At 31.5% G+C, this 19,655-nt stretch overlaps 2 protein-coding genes across 2 annotated transcripts in view; both read right to left on the bottom strand.

The window, feature by feature from the left end:
* Window positions 1-3,158, bottom strand: part of LOC108912347 (musculin-like) — a 32,352-nt gene extending 29,194 nt beyond the window's left edge. The window contains exon 1 of the mRNA XM_018717556.1: window positions 3,095-3,158. The gene's annotated coding sequence lies outside the window, so the exon portion shown is untranslated. The remainder of the gene's footprint in view (window positions 1-3,094) is intronic.
* A 4,687-nt stretch (window positions 3,159-7,845) lies between these two features.
* On the bottom strand, window positions 7,846-19,038 carry LOC108912345. Its single transcript, XM_018717554.1, has 4 exons — window positions 18,853-19,038; window positions 18,597-18,698; window positions 17,955-18,103; window positions 7,846-8,106 (listed from the first exon to the last, which is right to left on the bottom strand). Exons 1-4 carry the CDS (start codon window positions 19,036-19,038, stop codon window positions 7,875-7,877), a joined length of 669 nt encoding a protein of 222 aa, XP_018573070.1. The 3' UTR covers window positions 7,846-7,874.
* Window positions 19,039-19,655: the final 617 nt, after the last annotated feature.

Here is a 19,655-nt window from a genome sequence, read left to right as displayed (position 1 = left end):
TCTCTTAAAAATATTATAAATAAGTAAAATGCCTAATTTATTATAGAAAATAGTGTTGAGCTGGCTTAAAATGTCTTTCCTAATCAAATTTTCACTGTTACTATGGAAACAAAGTGGCTGTTGTTGACAACAATAATAATTATTTTAAAGTGACGTTTGTGCTCGCGTCTTCAATTTTTAAGTGCCAGATATTATTTAAAATAATGGAAATTGCTAGTGACGATGAACTAAGTAGTACCCCACCTAATTTGGCAGATGCGGCCAATTTGGTAACTTCAAATCTTTTACCGGAAAAATCGAAGCGCCAATATGAAAATGCATATCGGCAATTTAAGGAGTGGTGTGAAACAAATAAAGCAAGAAAAGCATCCGAAAATGTGCTGTTAGCATATTTTGCAGAAAGATCCAAGAAGGTGAAGCCTTCCACATTATGGGCAGTATATTCTATGCTAAAATCAACACTTAATGCTAAGGAAAACGTAGATATTAAAAAATTTACCAAGTTGGTTCCATATTTGAAAAAATTGTCAGTTGGACACAACCCTAAGAAATCCAAGGTATTAACTCGAGAAGAAGTAAATCAATTCATAAGAGAGGCAGATGATGAAATATATTTGATGGCTAAGGTATATTTTTAATCATTGTTTTATATGTATTTTAAATTACTAAATATCGATATCCTTTTAGGTCGTTTTAATATTGGGTATTTCTGGTGCTTGCCGCCGTGAAGAACTCACTAAAATGAGTGTCGATGACATAGAAGATAAAGGTTCCATCTTGATTGTGAAAGTACCGGATACAAAAACGAACATACAACGAATTTTTACGGTTTCGAATCTAGATTATATCGATATTTACCGAAAATACGTGGCTCTTCGTCCAAGTTATGCTAGCAGTCGCCGATTGTTTTTGAAGTATCAAAATAAGAGATGCATTAACCAAGTTGTTGGAATAAATTCTATTGGAGGGATGCCCAGCTTAATAGCAAAATACTTAAAATTACCAAATTCTGATGCTTACACAGGTCACTGTTTTCGGAGAACCTCGGCCACACTTCTTGCTAATGCTGGGGGTGATATATGTAGTTTGAAGAGACACGGGGGATGGAAATCTTCCACCGTGGCCGAAGGATACGTGGAAGATTCTATCAATAATAAGATTCAAATATCAAATAAAATTTTAGATTGTGAAATTTCAGGATCACATGGTATCACCTCTACCTCAAAAATTAGTAGTGTTTCAACCCCCAAAACCCCAATATCCCGAGCTGAACCTGAATTATCTGGTTTAGGAATAAATATTGGTTCGTGTACTGGTTGTACGATTAATGTTAATATTGTAAATAATAACTAAAGTTATTGTAAAATTCTATCATTATTTTAAAAGTATTTAATTGTTATTCATTTAAAAATAAATAATAATTTGAAGTTTTGCTTCATTTTTTCAAAGATTGAAATACAAAACTCTTATTAATTTACATGCAGTGTGCGAAATACTTCGCCTGTCATGGTAACGTAAGAATCCGAAAAAAAGTATCACGTCGCATATTGTTGTCAATGCGCAAACCTTGTCATTTTTTGATCTGAATTTTAATCCCCTCCTTTAAGAGGGTATATCGCCTCAGGGGTGCAACTTTTGGCTCTACATTCACTGGTACCATTTTTGCTACTTCATTTAAAAACACCCTGTATAGAGGCAAGAAGAAAAATTAAACTAACAATACCTATTTTCAACTTATTGCACTTGGTGTAACTGAGTATATCTTTTGTGTTGTACTAAGTCAAAAACGCAATTTTCTCAATAATTATGATGAAAGAATTGTAACTGTAATGTTATTTGATTTCCTTAATCTACAAAATTGTAAAACAGTAAGTCGCACATTTTTTTCATTAGGCAAATGTATGTAAGGTAAGAAACATTTGAAGTATGTAGTTACATTCATATTTTGATAGACAGTTAAATTAAAACAATGTTTCGAAATCATAGTGTACAAATTGTAAAATTTTTCAAAAAATTAAAGCTCAGATAAAATGGGGACTAAAAAAAAATGACTGGTCTGTACTGGTACTTATTTTTTGAATTATGAATAATAATGCCGTCGGATATTGGAATAATAATATTTTTTCGAGCATAGAACTTTATAAAAGTATTTCTCTTAGTTATAATAAGTTAAGTAAAAGGGATTTGAGAAATGTATATTAAGTGCGATAATTTCAATTCGTGTAGAAGTGACCTGCAATCAGATAACACCATTGTTTACACTATTCAGTTTGAAAGAACAGGTTAATTTTTGTGTCCATCCTCAAAATGAATAAAGAATTTGTTAAAGATATTCTTGTTTCGTACATTTTAGATGACGGCCTTATTCCAAAAGTAATTGAAACTAGACGCAGATTTGGAAACTAAGGTACAATTTTCTAATAGAAGTATTAACACTAAATCGAGCTTCTAAGTTCCTTAACATCATTCTTATTTTTTATATACAGGGTGGGCCACCAGTAACGCCTCGGTCGCTAGTGACCAAACGGCAAATGTTATAGAAACCTGTTTAGGTGGGTACGTGTAGGTTGATTACGGCTACATTTTAAAAATATTTTGAAATATACAGGGTGTCCAGGAAAATCGTACCATATCAAAGTTATGTTTTTTTAAATGGAACACCCTGTATTTTACTGCATTTTTNTTGATATGGTACGCTTTTCCTGGACACCCTGTATATTTCAAAATATTTTTAAAATGTAGCCGTAATCAACCTACATATACCCACCTATACAGGTTTCTGTAACATTTGCCGTTTGGTCACTAGCGACCGAGGCGTTACTGGTGGCCCACCCTGTATATTAATAGGCGTATTAATCATTCCGTTTCTGGTAAATTTAATAAATCACATCTATTGAAGACACTTTGTATAAATCAAGCTTAAGAGATGCTAATGAATCTCTTCATTATCACGAACCGAACATTTTTGCAGACACATTTTTAAGACTGAGATACTAATTTAGTTAACATAATTAATAATATTTACGTAGAAAATGTAGACTTTTAACATAGAACTTCAGTTAGTCATTCACAATCGGCTCCAATTAGTAATTACCTGAATTTCGGACACAATTTGATAAAACAGTCACTGTCACAAACCACTAATTGACTAATTGAGTGTGAAGATTTGCTGAAAATCTTAAGGCGGGTTTCTCGTCCGGCGCTCCACCCACATCCTTAGGGAACCAGCAGAGGCCACCAACCAGAGAGGGAATGCTTCTGGATCCAGGAATAGACTGATGTGTCGCTGTACTTTAAATAATAGAATTCCACTTTAAAAGTGAGAGTTGAATTGTTTTGTTACTAAGTGCAATACATATTAACTCGAGAAAAATTAATTTTAATCCTACATTTGAAGAGGTTAGGAGCAAACAGTTATATATGTGTTATATTTGCTAATATCAAATACGTGCAGTGTTCGTAGGTAAACCAAAAAATCCATAAATTCCGCTTACCGAAAGATAACTCACTAGAAATAATAATAATCGATTATTACTTCTCAAACTGTAACTAAACAAGTTTAAAAATTAAAAAAACAATGTTTTCGTTGTCACCGTCAGTAGGTAGTAAATATTATTGGTTGTGATTTAATTTTATTTACTCAGAGTGTAGCAACGGCTTTATTTGGGACAAACTTTTAAAGCAAATTCATCCTGGCAGGCAAACAAATAAACAAAAGTAATATATTTTTTAATATTCCCGAAAGCTCTACGATATCCTGAATTTAAAGATAGGACAAGAAACACAGCTTCAGCAATAGTCAACTTTTTTTCAAATGGCAATATAGGTCTTTTTTTATTTATTTTCGTGTAGATTTCTATTCAACGAAGTATATAAAGTTTACATTTATGAAACATGTATTACAGAAAGAACATGAAAATATTAGTCAATACCGCATTATTAGCGCCCGGTCGCTTAATTGACAACAAACAATGTATGGAAAACAAAAAATAATACAATAAAGCAAGTAAATGTCATTTTAGCGTTCGTGACTCAGTTTTTTACGCATTATACTCTTTCTGTGTCATTTACAGTAGGTTATTTATTGAAATAAGCCCAACAGTGCAAAATATGAGTAATAATCAATCGACGGTCATGATTACGGTATACTTTCGGTGTAATAAAAATCGTGGTACAGGAGTCTTTACAAAACCTCACAAAGAAGTTCCAGAACCACGTAGACTTGAAGAAAATTTGAGAAACTATGGTGCTTTTAAGAAACCAAAGCGAGAAGAACGCCAATTTAATGAAAACATCGAGTTTTGTTTGTTTTTCTTAACGTTGAAGAAAACCCAAGAACTTCCATTCGGGATATTTCTAATAATATTTGAGCATCCAAGAGAACTGTACATGCAGTATTGAAAAAGCACAAATTCAAGCTATACTTTCCTTAAAAAGTACAGGCAATAGAGGAATACGATAGAGAACGACCTCTACAATTTGTTTCTTTAGTTGTGTTGTGTTTGTTTTATTAATGTTTAATGACCTTTTCCTTTTTGGTACTAGATTATATGTATTCTATTATAAATACTCTATTCTCTTTTGATTAAAATTTTATAAATTATTGGTGATAATTGAAAAAACAGGTAAAGAGTGACCGCAAAAACAGCATATTTTTAGCCTATTTTCTCACCCTTGCCAGAGACCTCAAAAAAATCCTAAAAATATTCTGCATATGTCAAATTATTGGCAATGAAAAATCAAGATGAGCATATTATTTAGTTTTTCGAAAAATTTCGAATATCACCCCTAATTAGGGGTTGATATGATGACGCAAAACAGAAATATATGAATAATATCAATAAGAATAAAAGCAATTTTTATTGTATTTTTTCCTATAAAATATCTTACAAATAATTTATTTTCATGATTAATGAGGGCGTGATATAGTTGTAAGTCCACCCTTAAATTCGCTAAGGGGCTTAAATGATCCACTAAATACGAAAAAAATAAAAAATTACTTCTAAAATCTAGGAAAAAGTACTAGTACTACTACTACTTCTACTAAATTAGTAGAAATTCAAATCGTGTACTTCTCACTAGTATAGAAGGGGTGAACTACCCCCGAACGTGATAACATACGAAAATATCATAGCGATATAAAAAAACTGTCGAATATTTTAGAATAGATCTTACTTTTCCGATCAGAAAGATTAAGCTGACTTGACCTAATAATTCCAAATTTTTTTTTATAGAAATCAACCCTCATAGGGGGCGAAATCATCCCCTAAACATAAATAAATCAAAAAAATATTTGAAAAATCTTGATTTTTCAAGTAATTTTTTATTTTTTCCGTATTTAGGGGATGATTTAAGCCCCTTAGCGAATTTAAGGGTGGACTTACAACTATATCACGCCCTCATTAATCATGAAAATAAATTATTTCCTATTTGTAAGATTTTATTTTATAGAAAAAATACAATAAGAATTGCTTTTATTCTTATTGATATTATTCATACATTTCAGTTTTGCGTCATCATTAGGGGTGATTTTCGACATTTTTCGAAAAACTAAAAAATATGCTCATCCTGATTTTTCATTACCAATAATTTGACATATATGCAGAATATTTTTAGGATTTTTTTTAAGGTCTCTGTCAAGGCTGAGAAAATAGGCTAACTTTGCGGTCACTCTTTAAATTGTTCAACTACATGTACTGTCTTTTTAGAACTGGGATGGTTTCTTTCTTTTACTGATTTTCTTATTTCAGTTGTACAAATTGTGCAACAAACACTTCATCATCAATTCATATCCTTCCTGAAATTCATTATATGCACCTAAGTACAAATAAAATAATATATAATCTATTTATAAATTCGTCATAACATGAAGGGATGTTTATTTGTTTAGGATATTTGAAATAATATACTTTTGATGGGCCCAAATGAAGCATGTTAAGAGTACGACTCTAATTTCACACGGATCTTGTATTTATTTTGGTAACAAAAACAATACTCGGGACGCTAAGAATAGGGCAACACGTTATTTCGTCCAACCACAGAGCCTTTAAATTTCTGCCATTCGAAATGATTATATTAGCCGTAAACTAGAGAATGGCACTTGTTTATTTTTCTTGTAATAAAGTGCAGCAATTTATGTTAACTTGATACGGGATATATCGGTTATTCTGTAAACGACGATAATAAAATATAATGCCTTGTTAAAATTTGTTGGGCTGTCATAAACAATGATAAATTAAGAGAGCAACACAGAAAATTTATTTATTTCTAGGCCATCCAAAGATTTGTGTATGTACTTAATATTATTTATAAAGTAGGGGTTTTTTAAGCAGAGCTAAAAAATCCAGGAGCGTATTCTGTGGCCAAAAATAAGGGTGTTTTATTATATAAATGTGGGGTCTTAGGACAGCCATTGTCCAGCTACAGCGTGTCAAAGATTAGAAAAAAATCAGTTTTTAATTTTTAATTTCTAAACCGCTTGAGATAATTTAACCAAATTTGGTGTGCATATTTAGTATGAGAGTAGGTATGTAACAAAAAATTATCAGCTTTAGAAACTTATCAGTGGCGGAGGTGTGGGTATCATCAATCATTATTTGCCAAAAAATATATATCACCCTGTATAATATTACAAATAAAATAGGTCATCATATGCGCCATTGTATTATCTTCACTTTTTGTTTCTTTACATATTTTGTATTCCAAACCAATTAACAACAAAAATTACTTAAACATACAGGGTGCGGTATTAGTGCGTCGAAGTACGATATCTCTTTTATTACAGAAGATATCAAAAAAAAGTTATTTACAAAAATTGTAGCCAACTTAAAACTGCACATTTTAAAATTATTTTCTTATGTACAGGCTGGTCCATTTTCGGTGGGATTTCAGGGTATCTCAGAAACTATTAAAGATATGATAAATCTGACACCACGTTCTCGAGTTCGATTTTCATGGCAAACTCGACTTTCAAATCGGAAATTTGCTATCTTCATTTGTTTCTGAGTTACAGGGTGTTTCTTGTTATTGTGACACTTTTGAACATGTCTGTATCTCAGCTATTAAATAAGGTAGAGTTAAAGTGAAAACTGCCCAAGACTAATTCTTTGGCGTAGAATTGAATGCCGGTATTAGATTTTTAGTAAGTCTTAAGATTCCGGAGTTATGACCAAGAGTTATATTTTTTTAAATGAAAATCGTAGCTGGTCATGACCTAAAAAAATGGAGATTTTTTTTGCTTTTCAGCAATATATCACATATGCTATAGTTATTTTTACAAACACAATAGATACGGGGTGTTTTATATATAAATCCGATATTTTTTTACATTTTAATATGGCTGGCTATGAAAATACATACAAAACTATAATTCTTACTTTTACAAAACTCATATCTACTGTAAAAATATGACGTTTATTTAAAATATATATTACAGAAAAGAAAAGACAGAGTTTTAAAATTTTTATTCCACTTATAACTTTTAAAGGGGAAGTAATACAGAGAAATTTCTCTAATAAAAGTTTATTAGAAAAAAAGAGAGCTTTTTAACAGGAAAAAAATTTGGGTATGTTTCTGGAAAAAATATAATAGATGACGTCAGTTCGTTTCTGTCAAATCCCAAAGATAATATTTTCTATTGAAAATGGACCTTACCTCATCTTATTTAATACCACGTGTCCTAAATTTTATTTAAATTTTTTGTATCCTCACAGTAGGCCCATACTATCGAGTTTGAGACACCCTGTACATGAACCAGTGAGAAAAATCATGGATTTGATTTGTTTTCTTGTCCGTAAATAAATAGTAACCATTTAGTAGAGAAAATATATTTGGGCAGACGTTTGGATGAGTTGGTATTAAAAAAATATTACAATTTATTCTGCTAAACCATTAATGCTTTTTACCACGTTCAGTGTCACCATAGATTTGCAAGGTCTCGAAGTCATCAATTGTTTTTGGTCAAAGATATCAGTATCGACACTTGTCGATCTTCGGGAACGATATGCGCTGTTCCTGTTCTTATAGGATTGAGCTATCCTAGCGGGTCGCTGAAGGTAATGTCCTGATGTCCCGATTTCACTCCTTATCCACGGATCTTCTGCTACCCTAGAAAATTAGAAATTAACAGCACAGCGCGAAACAGATAAGTTATTATACAGTGTCCCCCTAAAGTCGTGCACAAATTTATTATTAGGTAAACAAAAGAAATTATTAAAAATTTCCGAAACAGGTCGATTTTTGAATTTAATTTACTATTTTTTCAAATAATAATTTAATATACAGGGTGACCTATGTTCGAGTAATGACGTCATCACAATTTTGTTTAAATGGAACACCCCACTTTTTTTCCAATTTTCGGATTGCCCTAACTGAGCTGATTCCAAAAATATACCACAAGTTGCTTCTAATTGTTACAGGGAGGACAACAATACCCAAATTATTTACAAATACTAAATTTATTTACAAATAAATAAACGTACTAAAAATTGAATCAAATCACCACATATCATTTTAAAATGTCATTATTTTTTGCTATAATTTCTTTGATGCTTTTTTAATTTTATCTGCCTGATAGAACGTGCTCGTGTATTTCTTGCAGGCAATCATTTTTAAATAGTTTGTTAAGATTGTACAAGTAAATCCATTTTGAATGATTCTTCCTTAAAATATTGAGTATTTTTGAATTAATTAAAAAACATGATTCTAAGTGAAACCGAACGGATTGAAATTCTTATGATGATCGGATATGGTGATAGAATTCGAACTCATGAGGAAGTTTGTGTTTTGTTTAATGAAATTCATCCCAATCGTCCACCAATAAATCGATCCACGGTTAGCCGAACTGAAGCAAAGTTTCGAAATCATGGTCATGTTAAAGATATGCCCAGATCTGGCCGACCGACTGTAGATGAAGAAGTGCAGTTACAAGCCCTTTTGACCATTCATGAAAACCCGCAATCCAGTCTGAGAGTCGTAGCAGATAATTTAGGAATGAGTGAAAGTACATTGAGTAGACTTCTTCACAGAAACAAGTATCATCCCTACAAAGTCCACTTAGTACAAGAATTATGTGACGATGATTTCGACAGACGCACAGAATTTTGCGAAATGATGATGGAAGAATGTCAGGCAGATCCGGATTTTGTGAAACGCATAATTTTCTCCGACGAGGCGTCTTTTTATTTGAATGGCACCGTCAATAAACAGAATTGTCGGTACTGGTCAGATCGCAATCCACATTGGATGATGGAAGCACACACTCAGCATCCCCAAAAGGTCAATGTTTGGGCCGGAATTGTTGGTAATCGAATTTTGGGGCCGTATTTCTTTGAAGGAAATTTAGATGGTGCAAGATATTTGGAATTTCTTCAGTTCCATTTAGTTCCTTCCTTGAGTGTTCTATTTCCAAATGAAGAAGATCCAGATTTGCCCAATGAAACCATTTGGTTTCAGCAAGATGGTGCACCACCGCACTATGCCAGCGCTGTTCGCCGCTATTTAGATGACGTGTTTCCTCATCGGTGGATTGGCAGAAGAGGACCTAAGGAATGGCCCGCCAGATCACCAGATTTAACACCGCTCGACTTTTTTCTTTGGGGTTATGTAAAAAGCAAAATATACGTCAATAAACCAAACAGTATTAACGATCTGAAGGAACGAATTCGGCAAGAAGTTCGAGCGATCCCGCCTGAAGTCATTGGGAATGTACAGCAAGAATTTACTTCCCGTCTGGCCCATTGTTTCTCAGTAAATGGTCAACAATTTGAACATTTAATTTAGCTGTTTCAGGTGATTTGATTCAATTTTTAGTATGTTTATTTATTTGTAAATAAATTTATTATTTGTAAATCATTTGGGTATTGTTGTCCTCCCTGTAACAATTAGAAGCAACTTGTGGTATATTTTTGGAATCAGCTCAGTTAGGGTAATCCGAAAATTGAAAAAAGGTGGGGTGTTCCATTTAAAAAAAATTGTAATGACGTCATTACTCGAACATAGGTCACCCTGTATATTAAATTATTATTTGAAAAAATAGTATATTAAATTAAAAAATCGACCTGTTTCGGGAATTTTTAATAATTTCTTTTGTTTACCTAATAATGAATTTGTGCACGACTTTAGGGGGACACTAGAACGAGGTACCTACCGAGTAATATAAGAATATATCTATTTTCTTAAGTAGGTGTATTTATTTAAATCACTATTAAGGATTTAGTTAAAGTTAGTACATGGTAGTTATTAATTTATACAGTGCTTTTCCAATCATAGATAGAGAAAAATACAAAAAAAAATGTTAATAAAAACTATTTCTACCTGTTGATTACACTGCCACACACAAAAAATAGTTGTATGTATTTTTCATGCGACATATGTTATCCGTAGTATTTTGCCTCCTGATCACGAATCCGGTGTCAGAATTGAGCTATCACATCACAGGAATTTCCTAACCTCAAAAAACTGGTCAAAAACCTCAGACTAATAAATAAAGGGGACGCCTTTATTTACATTCGATAGTGAAGTGTTGACATATGTGTATTTACAAACATTGGTACTTGTGACGTCCTTGACGTTGATGCCAATGTTACATTTTTATCTTTATAGTTAGGTACAGGGTCTATCTCATTCTTGACCTCGACTTACAAATTAGTTACATTGTAATATGCATAAGACTACGACACTATTTTCTTGCAACTTGTTTTATAATTATAGATTTTGAATATCTGAAAAAAAAATACATTATTGAAATTCCTAGCAGTACAAGCGCCGTAAGTGGCATCATTGCCTGGTATTAAACGGTTCTAAGGGGACGCCATTATTACAGTCTATTGTTGTGAAATAGATATTAGTCGAGTTCAGTGTTTTGTGTCTTTTTAAACTGTGTTTTTCTATTTAATTTCAATAAAAATGTCAAAGCGGTGTATAATATGCTGACAATTAACAGAAAAGAGCCAAATATGTGCTACTTCTTTTCACAAGTAAGTTTGACATTGTTTCCATGGGCGTTCTTACAAGGGTGTAAGGTGTCCTAAGTATTTTATTTGTTAATTTATTATGTTTGTATTTTGATACTGACACTAGCTCTGTGTTTATTTGTAGAATACCATAAGATCCTGCTATAAGAGCAGTGTGGCTAGAAAATTTCGCCGTATCTGAATATGATTTTTCAAAGGATAATTATGTCTGTCGAAGCATTTCCGTGCTACAGATATTAAGGTAACAGTAACTGGAAAACGATGTCTCACACATGGAGCTGTCCCTATTAATACAACATTTGGAAGGTAATACGTTTTAGCACAGTGTTGATGAAATGGTTGTGCCGTCTCAAAGGTTCCCTCTTCGAGAAATTGCCAGTGAAGGAAATTTTATAGATGTTGCTATAAAACATCTTCAATCACATGTTGCCCCTGTTCCATAAGAGTCGAGCTGTCAATGCTATGAGCTCAAAATTCAGTTTATTTTTGTTGCGTACATTTAAAACGTGCTTATTTTCCCATACGATTAAATGTTGTTCAATGTAAATTCATTTTTCCGTTACTTTTAATACAAATATGTTTTGTTTTCTTTGCATTGTTTATATTCCAGCAGATTTTAATGAAATATATTTTTGCTCCTTTTCTTGTAGTTTTATTTAAATTATTTATTTTAATAAATGTAGTTCTTCTAGTAATCGAGAACTACTATGAAATAATAGAACTAATAGCAGGCAATGACATTGCTATAGCTATAGTATAATGATAGTTTCAATCGAGGAGTTTTCTTTAGTCATTCTTTTGGTCTGGAAATGTTTTTAAAATATTAATTATAGATTTTGAAGAAACCATTAACTTTTTCCTATTTATTGTCTATTTATTACACATGAAAGCTTAAATAATCGAGCACTTCTGATTTTATTCTATTAAAAAGTATAATTTTTATGGTTTCCTTATATTATGATAGATTTTAAACCTAAACTCGGTACGCCACTGTACCAGGGACCAGGTACAGACCCTGTTTACTTATGTATCATTTGTTTATCAACATACAATAGGTTGAGGTTACATGTTTACATTGTGTACTGAAATAGGGAATGCGGCCTCCCCTTTATTTATTACTCTGAGTCAAAAACGGCAAACATTTACGAAAAAGTGCTAGGAAAAATACATTTTGTTTTTTCTATATTCAAATGTTCATTTATATGGTTAAGACCCCGCCCCCGCCGAACGTGAATCCGCTGTCAAAATTGATGGCTCTTTTTCTAACCTCAAAAAAAAAACTGGTCAGTTAAGGTTAGATATCACGAATTTTCAAAAAATAATCCATTCACGCCAAATTTGGTATACGGGGGTTTTCGGGGTCGTTGATTACGAATTCGAGGTCAGAATTGCGAAACTCATTTTGTAATATTTTTGTTTACTTTATAGCCTGAGTACCCAATCATATTTTAACCTTCTTAAAGTACTAGTGATTCACTATATTTTGACCCCCCTTTAACTTTTTTGTCCTAAGAGTTATAAAAAATATGAAATACCAAAGTTGCACGATTTTTTATGAAGTTTTCCGAAAATTATAGTAGAAAAACAAACGAAGTCCAAACAAAATGATTGCGGATGTTAACTTTGTCAATTTAAATGGAACACCCTATATATTTTTACATAATTGGATAGAACGTTCTGTGTCGTGTATAGTCATATAGGGTTTGTTGGGTCCATCTCTAACAATAAGCGAGATAATATTAAAAAACGAAAAGAAGGTTTTTTATTAAGTAAATAAGACAACTTGTAATTTATTGTTATACCTCTTTCAAGCATTTCTGCAATTTTTCTAATTACGTAAGGACTTACAGATTTAGTTGTAATATATTTTGACATATCGGACATTGATACGGTCCAAAATGCGTACGAATATAGGTATTTTAACTAAATCTCCCTAATTAGGCCGTGTGAGGCCTATTTACTCATGGACAATGTTATATGGTAGGTCGTGACAGTGACAGGTAATAATGTCATGATAACATTGTTATTGATCGACAGTTTGTATTATTATTTAATTAAAATGGGTTACACAGAAGTGGAAAATTGAAATATTATGGAAATTAGAATAGAGTAAACTTCTACTCCATGCTCTATCTTAATTCCTACTAATATTTCAATTTTCTACTTCTATGTAACACATTTTAAATAAATAATAATACAAACTCTCGATCAATAACAATGTTATCATGACATTATTACCTGTCACTGTCACGACCTACCATATAACATTGTCCATGAGTAAATAGGCCTCACACGGCATAATTAGATATATTAGAAAATACCTATACTCGTACGCATTTTGGACCGTATCAATGTCTGATATGTCAAAATATATTACAACTAAATTTGTAAATCCTTACGTAATTGGAAAAATTGCAGAAATGCTTGAAATAGGTCTAACAATTACAAGATGTCTTATTTACTTAATAAAAAAAAACTTCTTTTCGTTTTTTAATATATCTCGCTTATTGTTAGAGATGGACCCAGCAAACCCTATATGACTATGCTCGAAAGAGAACGTTCTATCGAAATATGTAAAATATACAGGGTGTTCCAATTAAATTAACAAAGTTAACATCCGTGGCCATTTTGTTTGTACTTCATTTGATTCTATACTATCATTTTCGAAAACTTCTTAAAAAATCGTGCAACTTTTGTAGTCTTCTTTTAATTCTTAAAACAAAAAAGTTAATGGGGGGGGGGGCAAAATATAGTGAATAACCCTATACATAGGTGATTTAATAAATTTTTGAAAACGACTTTTGTAAATCTGATCTCGGGTTCGTGATTGAATGAATGAAATTTGGCGCGAATCTGTTATTTTTTGAAAATTTGGTCGGTTATCTTGACTCCGCCATCTTGAATTTTACAAAATTGACCTCGGAACCATGATCAACGACCCAGAAACCCCCCGTATACAAAATTTGGCGCGAATCTGTTATTTTTTTAATATTCGTGATATCTGACCTTAATTGACCCGTTTTTTTTAGGTTAGAAAAAGAACCATCAATTCTGACCGCGGATTCACGTTCGACGGGGTCTTAACCATATACCTAAATAAATATTTGAATATATTTATAAAAAAAATTGTATATTTTCGTGAATTTTTGCTATTTTTGACCTGTTTTTTGAGGTGAGGAAATTCCTGTGATATGATAGCTCAATTCTGATACCGGATTCGTGATCAGGAGGCAAAAATACTACGGATAACATATGTCGCATGAAAAATACAGACAACTATTTTTTTGTGTGGTTCTGTATAATTTTTCCGAAGTCAATTGAAGAACCTATAATTTCAAGGTATGTACTAGGCTCGGTCGTTAAGCAGCAACTCGGCATTGAAATATTTGAAAAACTTGTTCCCACATTTATTTAGCCATACCCATATATGTATAGGTCTGGCCGAACTAAACGTGCAAGTGGTAGAAATGTATACGACCAGTTGAAGAATGCGAGCACGGCCAAAGGAAATAGAGCACACGAGGCTTCTGGGCAATCAATCACAGCAGACGACAAGTGGTTCATAAACTGCCCAGCAGTGCAGTGTACCAGTGCGGAATTTGGTGTGAATTAGACAATTTTAATTTATTATAGGCACCTTCTATCAATCATTCATATTACCATTGTGAAAGGGAGAAATAAGAGGGATATTTTGTTTACTAATATTATCACAACATGGCATTTTGGAAACGTTTTGAAACGGAACAAAACAAAATTTACCACCAATATAATAAAATTGTTTGAGGACATAAACAATTAAAATATGTTGTTGACCAAATGAACATATAATATAAATTTTCAACACATTTTTTTATGAAAAACTAAAAAAACTATGAAACTCAAATTTTATTATCAGACGTTTTTTTGCATATTCAACTGACTTTGAAAGGATTATACCATTTTGTACGTGAAACAGTAACAGTAACATCCTGTATATTTATAATAACATTTATAAGTGCTACTGTTAGGAATTTTATATAAATAATGATAGACATAAGCAACATATTTAGTTCAAAATTATTGTGTTGTAAATAAATTTCTCACAATATGTTTTTACAACTACAATTTGTAGAATTATTATAATTTTTACTAAATTCAAATACAGGTAACATATTTATATTGAATGCTGGCTATTTTTCAACACGCTAATTGGAATATTCCCAATATTTGACTGATTTTTATAAATGCGATCGAAATTTATTCTTCTTTGAATTATATACGTATACCCGGGACATATTTAAATATATTTTATACACAACTGATAAGTAAAATGTCAAGTTTATTTATGTTATACCCAAATAACTACAACCAGTAATCCTTAAAAATAGTATACAAATCCTCGCCTGGTTCTTATATTTATAAATATGTATAATAATGACAAAGAAGCGCTAGTGGAAACGTTTTTGTTCAATATATTGCAATTTTCTATTGAATAAATAGAAACTACTATTTTCTATAGTAGATAATAAATGATTTCTGATAATTGTTCTGTTAAATAATTATTCTAATAAAAATAAAATTTGAATTACTTAAAATTTGTGTAAACATTTGATTATTCCTGTAAAAAAACGTTGAAAACTTAAAAAAACGAACTGAAAACAATTTAACTTAAATGACATGACAAACACTAATCATTCGCTAACATTAGTCATCATTTTAATGATTTTATTTGAGTAAATGCTCAAAAATTCCTCCATTTCCACGAACACAGGCGCGACATCTTTTAGTAATGAAAATGTAATTTGTTCGAAATTTATTGTTGCTTGAATCTGATGAAAATAATTATATATTTATTCTTTCTTCTAACTGCTCAGGTGTATTAATTTGTTCACCCCTCAAGAAGAAATCCAGTGGGTTGAGAGATCCGGTGTTTTCAGTTCGTTTTTGAAGTTTCACTCAAAAATCAGGCTTTTTTTCAAAAAAACATCTAGGAGAGTAATTTGTAGAAAATTGAAAGACGATTCCTAAAATACACATAGTGGAGTACCGTGGGATGGGGTTACTTTCAATTTCAGGGGCTACTTTGACAGAAACATTGATGATCTTATTTTATATTCTTCCTTCCGACATTTCTCGAGATATTAGGCAGATATCATAATATGGCAACTCCTCATAGTTAACGCGATCATGTCTAATCGTTCCTCAGTGAACCAGTGATGTTTATAGAGTGTACCAGGCTCTTATTTAAAAAACGATATTTTATCCCTTTTTTGAAGCCAATATAACTTCAAGCGCACAAGAGAAACAGGCACTAGGAGTAAAGTGCCTGTTTCTCTATATATCCTAATGGGTTAACCATTTTAACCCATTAGGATATTAAAAACTGAAAAATATTGCATAGTAAATATGGCCGAAAAATTTAAATATTCTGTCTTGGGGTAACTTTGATCGGGGTAATGGGGTAACTTTGATCGATGTAGTGGGGCAGTTTTGAAAATTAACAAAGTCTGTGAAGTATCTTTAAGTAGTATAAGATTTATGTTTGTTTCCTTAATATAACACTAAGTTTCTAATTTCTGGTGTCTTAATGCCATTTATAAGTTCAATTTTTTTCTTGTCATTCAGTGAGATTGTTTCGGATATATATTTTTCATGCCTGTGTAAAAATAAGGGGTTACTTGTCAAATATCATGAAAATTAATGAGGTGGACAAAGTAACCCCACTCGGAGTTTAACTTTGTTTTAGTCTTCAGGAATTAATTTTTCAAAAACTAACATACTTTAGCAAAAACTCTGGACGAGCCGATAGCTCGGAGAAAACCGATATTGAGGTTATTTTTATAACAGATTTGAGACTAATACAAATGAACAACTCAACAACTTTTTATTTTTAGCAAAGTAACCCCATCCCACGGTACTATATATTATTGAGAAAAATATGCCACCGATACCCTGTTCTCCGCCACTGGAGCATCTAAATTTTCGGAAAAGGACTCAGATTTTGGATGATGTTTACATAAGTACAAGTGCCCAATTTGGGGTGGTATGGTTGGACTGATTTTGGTGTCGTGTTTTGAAAAGTTTTATAAGACACATAAGATAGGCACTGAATTTGTGTGTAGGGGCTCCAAATTAGTATATTATTATTAAGATATTATTATTTCCTGATTTTACTTAGGACTGTTTGTATTGTTTGCGAATGGAATTAATAAATATTAATAAAATAAAATTATACATGTTTTCCCAGAATACAGTGAACGTTAAAATGACATGACATCCTTATAAAAAAGACGCCCCAAAAATCGATTTTTTCTAATAACGTTTAAAATATTTAGGCCCGGTACTTTGAGTCTCGATTAAGGCTTGATTAACTAATCAGGCGATTAGACTGTGATTATACTTTATAAAATAAATCAGTATTATGTACAGTCTAATCGCCTGATCAGTTAATCAAGCTTTAACCGAGACTAAAAGTACCGGGCCTTAGTGTAATTTAATTATTTTTTAATACGATGGACAACAGATAAGCCTCCTTAAAAATTGGTCCATGAAAATAATTTGCCTTATTTGGTTTGCCAGGGACGGTCTAGCTGTAGCACAATAATGTCATTTGTTTACGCCTTTTACGACAAAGGCACAAAAATACTATTTTTAGATAGCTTCAAACCTTAAACTAAAAAAGGCACTCTTGATTGATATCGAGAAAAACTATTTTTCTTTAATATGATATCTTTATTATATCGATAAACCGATGAAATTTGCATTCTTTCTGTACCTATCTAAAAAATTGCCACTTTTATTTACATTTGTTTCTTCCTAAAAAATGGCCAACTTCAAATTATTTCACTTACTAATTTTTAATTTATTTTAAAAAATTCAAACCATTTTTTTTAAGTTTAATAATCACCAAAGAATACGAGATTTCATTTTTGGTCGCCGTTTGTGAATCACCCTGTACAGGGTGAGTATTAATATAACTAATATACGACAAAAGTGACTTACCACATCAAAAAGTTTGGTATGTTCCTCCTGGTTACTTGACTCACACACAAAATTAAAAATGGCACCGTAGAAAGAGTTAGAGCAAACATAAATATTAAGGCATGGTTAATTGTTTGATTCACAAAAATTTCTTCTTTTGGACTAGTCATCTAAAAAGTATAAAAACAACGACAAACGTTATTTTTATTTTCTTAATCTAATATTCTAATCTTTCTATCTAACATTTTTAACTATTTAAATTGTATTAGAATAAAATTATATTAACATCAAATTTGCTTTTAAGAAACACTATTCATTTTATTGCTTTTCTTAATTTTTAATTTTCTCCTGATTTTATCGATGTAGGTACATCTGTAAACTTTTAGCTTTTGTGCTTTTTTAGTTTTTTTTATCTCAAGCGGTTACTTTTTGGATCAATTTAAGCCAATCAACCAGGGTCTAAAGCCATTGATTTCCTAGACACATTGTGAAAATTTTGAAAAATATTAAATATATTTAAGAGCTTGAATTAAAAAGTTTTAAACTAATAGCTATACAAATACCTATAAATTTCTAGCCATTATATTTCGTATGTGCTTATTCAAAAAAACTATTTTTCTGTTTATTCGAGAAATAGTCTACCTACGTAAAATAAAGACTTACCTCAATATAGTTGTCTAGTACGGATAATAGGTACCTTCCAAGTTTCATAAACAAAAACCAAATTCTAACTAAATAAAAGTATATCCAGTGAAATACGGCGTCCTGCAACAAAAATTAAGTGATTATTACTTTTGTCAATTCATTTAAAACAAGTTTATGTCAGATCGTTCATATTTGTCTTTTTTACAGTTTCTATAGGTATAAATGTGAATTGGGTCTAACAATTTAAAAAAATATATGTTTTCTTCTAACTTACCTTGTAAAGTCGTGTTTTCCATCTGGTGGATGGGAATGTATACCGGTGGAGATGAAAATAAAGAAGAACAAACGTACATGATAGAAATATTAAAGTTGGTACGATCGAATATGGATTAGGATCTAATTTCGAAGACTCCAAAGCACTATCTAAATATCTTGTGTGTTGTTTTCTTATATAGTTCATGTTATTTGATTCCTCACTGAAATTTGCTTAATACGTCATTTTGATTGAAATATTGACTTTGCGCTTTGAAATATGTATAAAGATGACGGGACAAACAATTAGCTATAAACTCGATAATAATAAGCTAAACAATGAATACTTATTCCTTCAACTTGCTTGAATATACAATTATAGTTTATATTTTGTGCATATCACTTTTAAAAAGTACCTATACTTATCCGTGATGGAAAATAAATATTTGACCCTAAAAATATGACCAAAAATAATATTTGTCGACCTTTGGGCAACTTACAACATGATTCCGTAGTTTTTTACAATCTGGACACCTTTGCTTGTCATTCGCGTACTTTGACGTTTTATATAACTTGTCATTAAATGTCAATTTAAACCAAAATTTGGAATCAAAAGAAACAACAAATGTGTGAAATAACAGTGAACAACCGTAATTCTGTGAATAAGTTAAAGTTGATAGTAACTCAGACAGTGACGAAGAATTTATAAATACTCCACCGGACTTGCAAGAGAAATATTTTTCTGAATTTTTATCTACAAAGTCAAAACAACGGTACGAAGAGTATTATGAATTGTTCAATAACTGGAAAACGAATAAAAAATCC

This window comes from Anoplophora glabripennis, unplaced genomic scaffold (assembly GCF_000390285.2).
Source record: "Anoplophora glabripennis isolate ALB-LARVAE unplaced genomic scaffold, Agla_2.0 scaffold762, whole genome shotgun sequence".
Taxonomy (NCBI): domain Eukaryota; kingdom Metazoa; phylum Arthropoda; class Insecta; order Coleoptera; family Cerambycidae; genus Anoplophora; species Anoplophora glabripennis.
The sequence above is the reverse complement of the archived record's forward strand: the minus strand, read 5'-3'. Positions and strand labels throughout refer to the sequence as shown.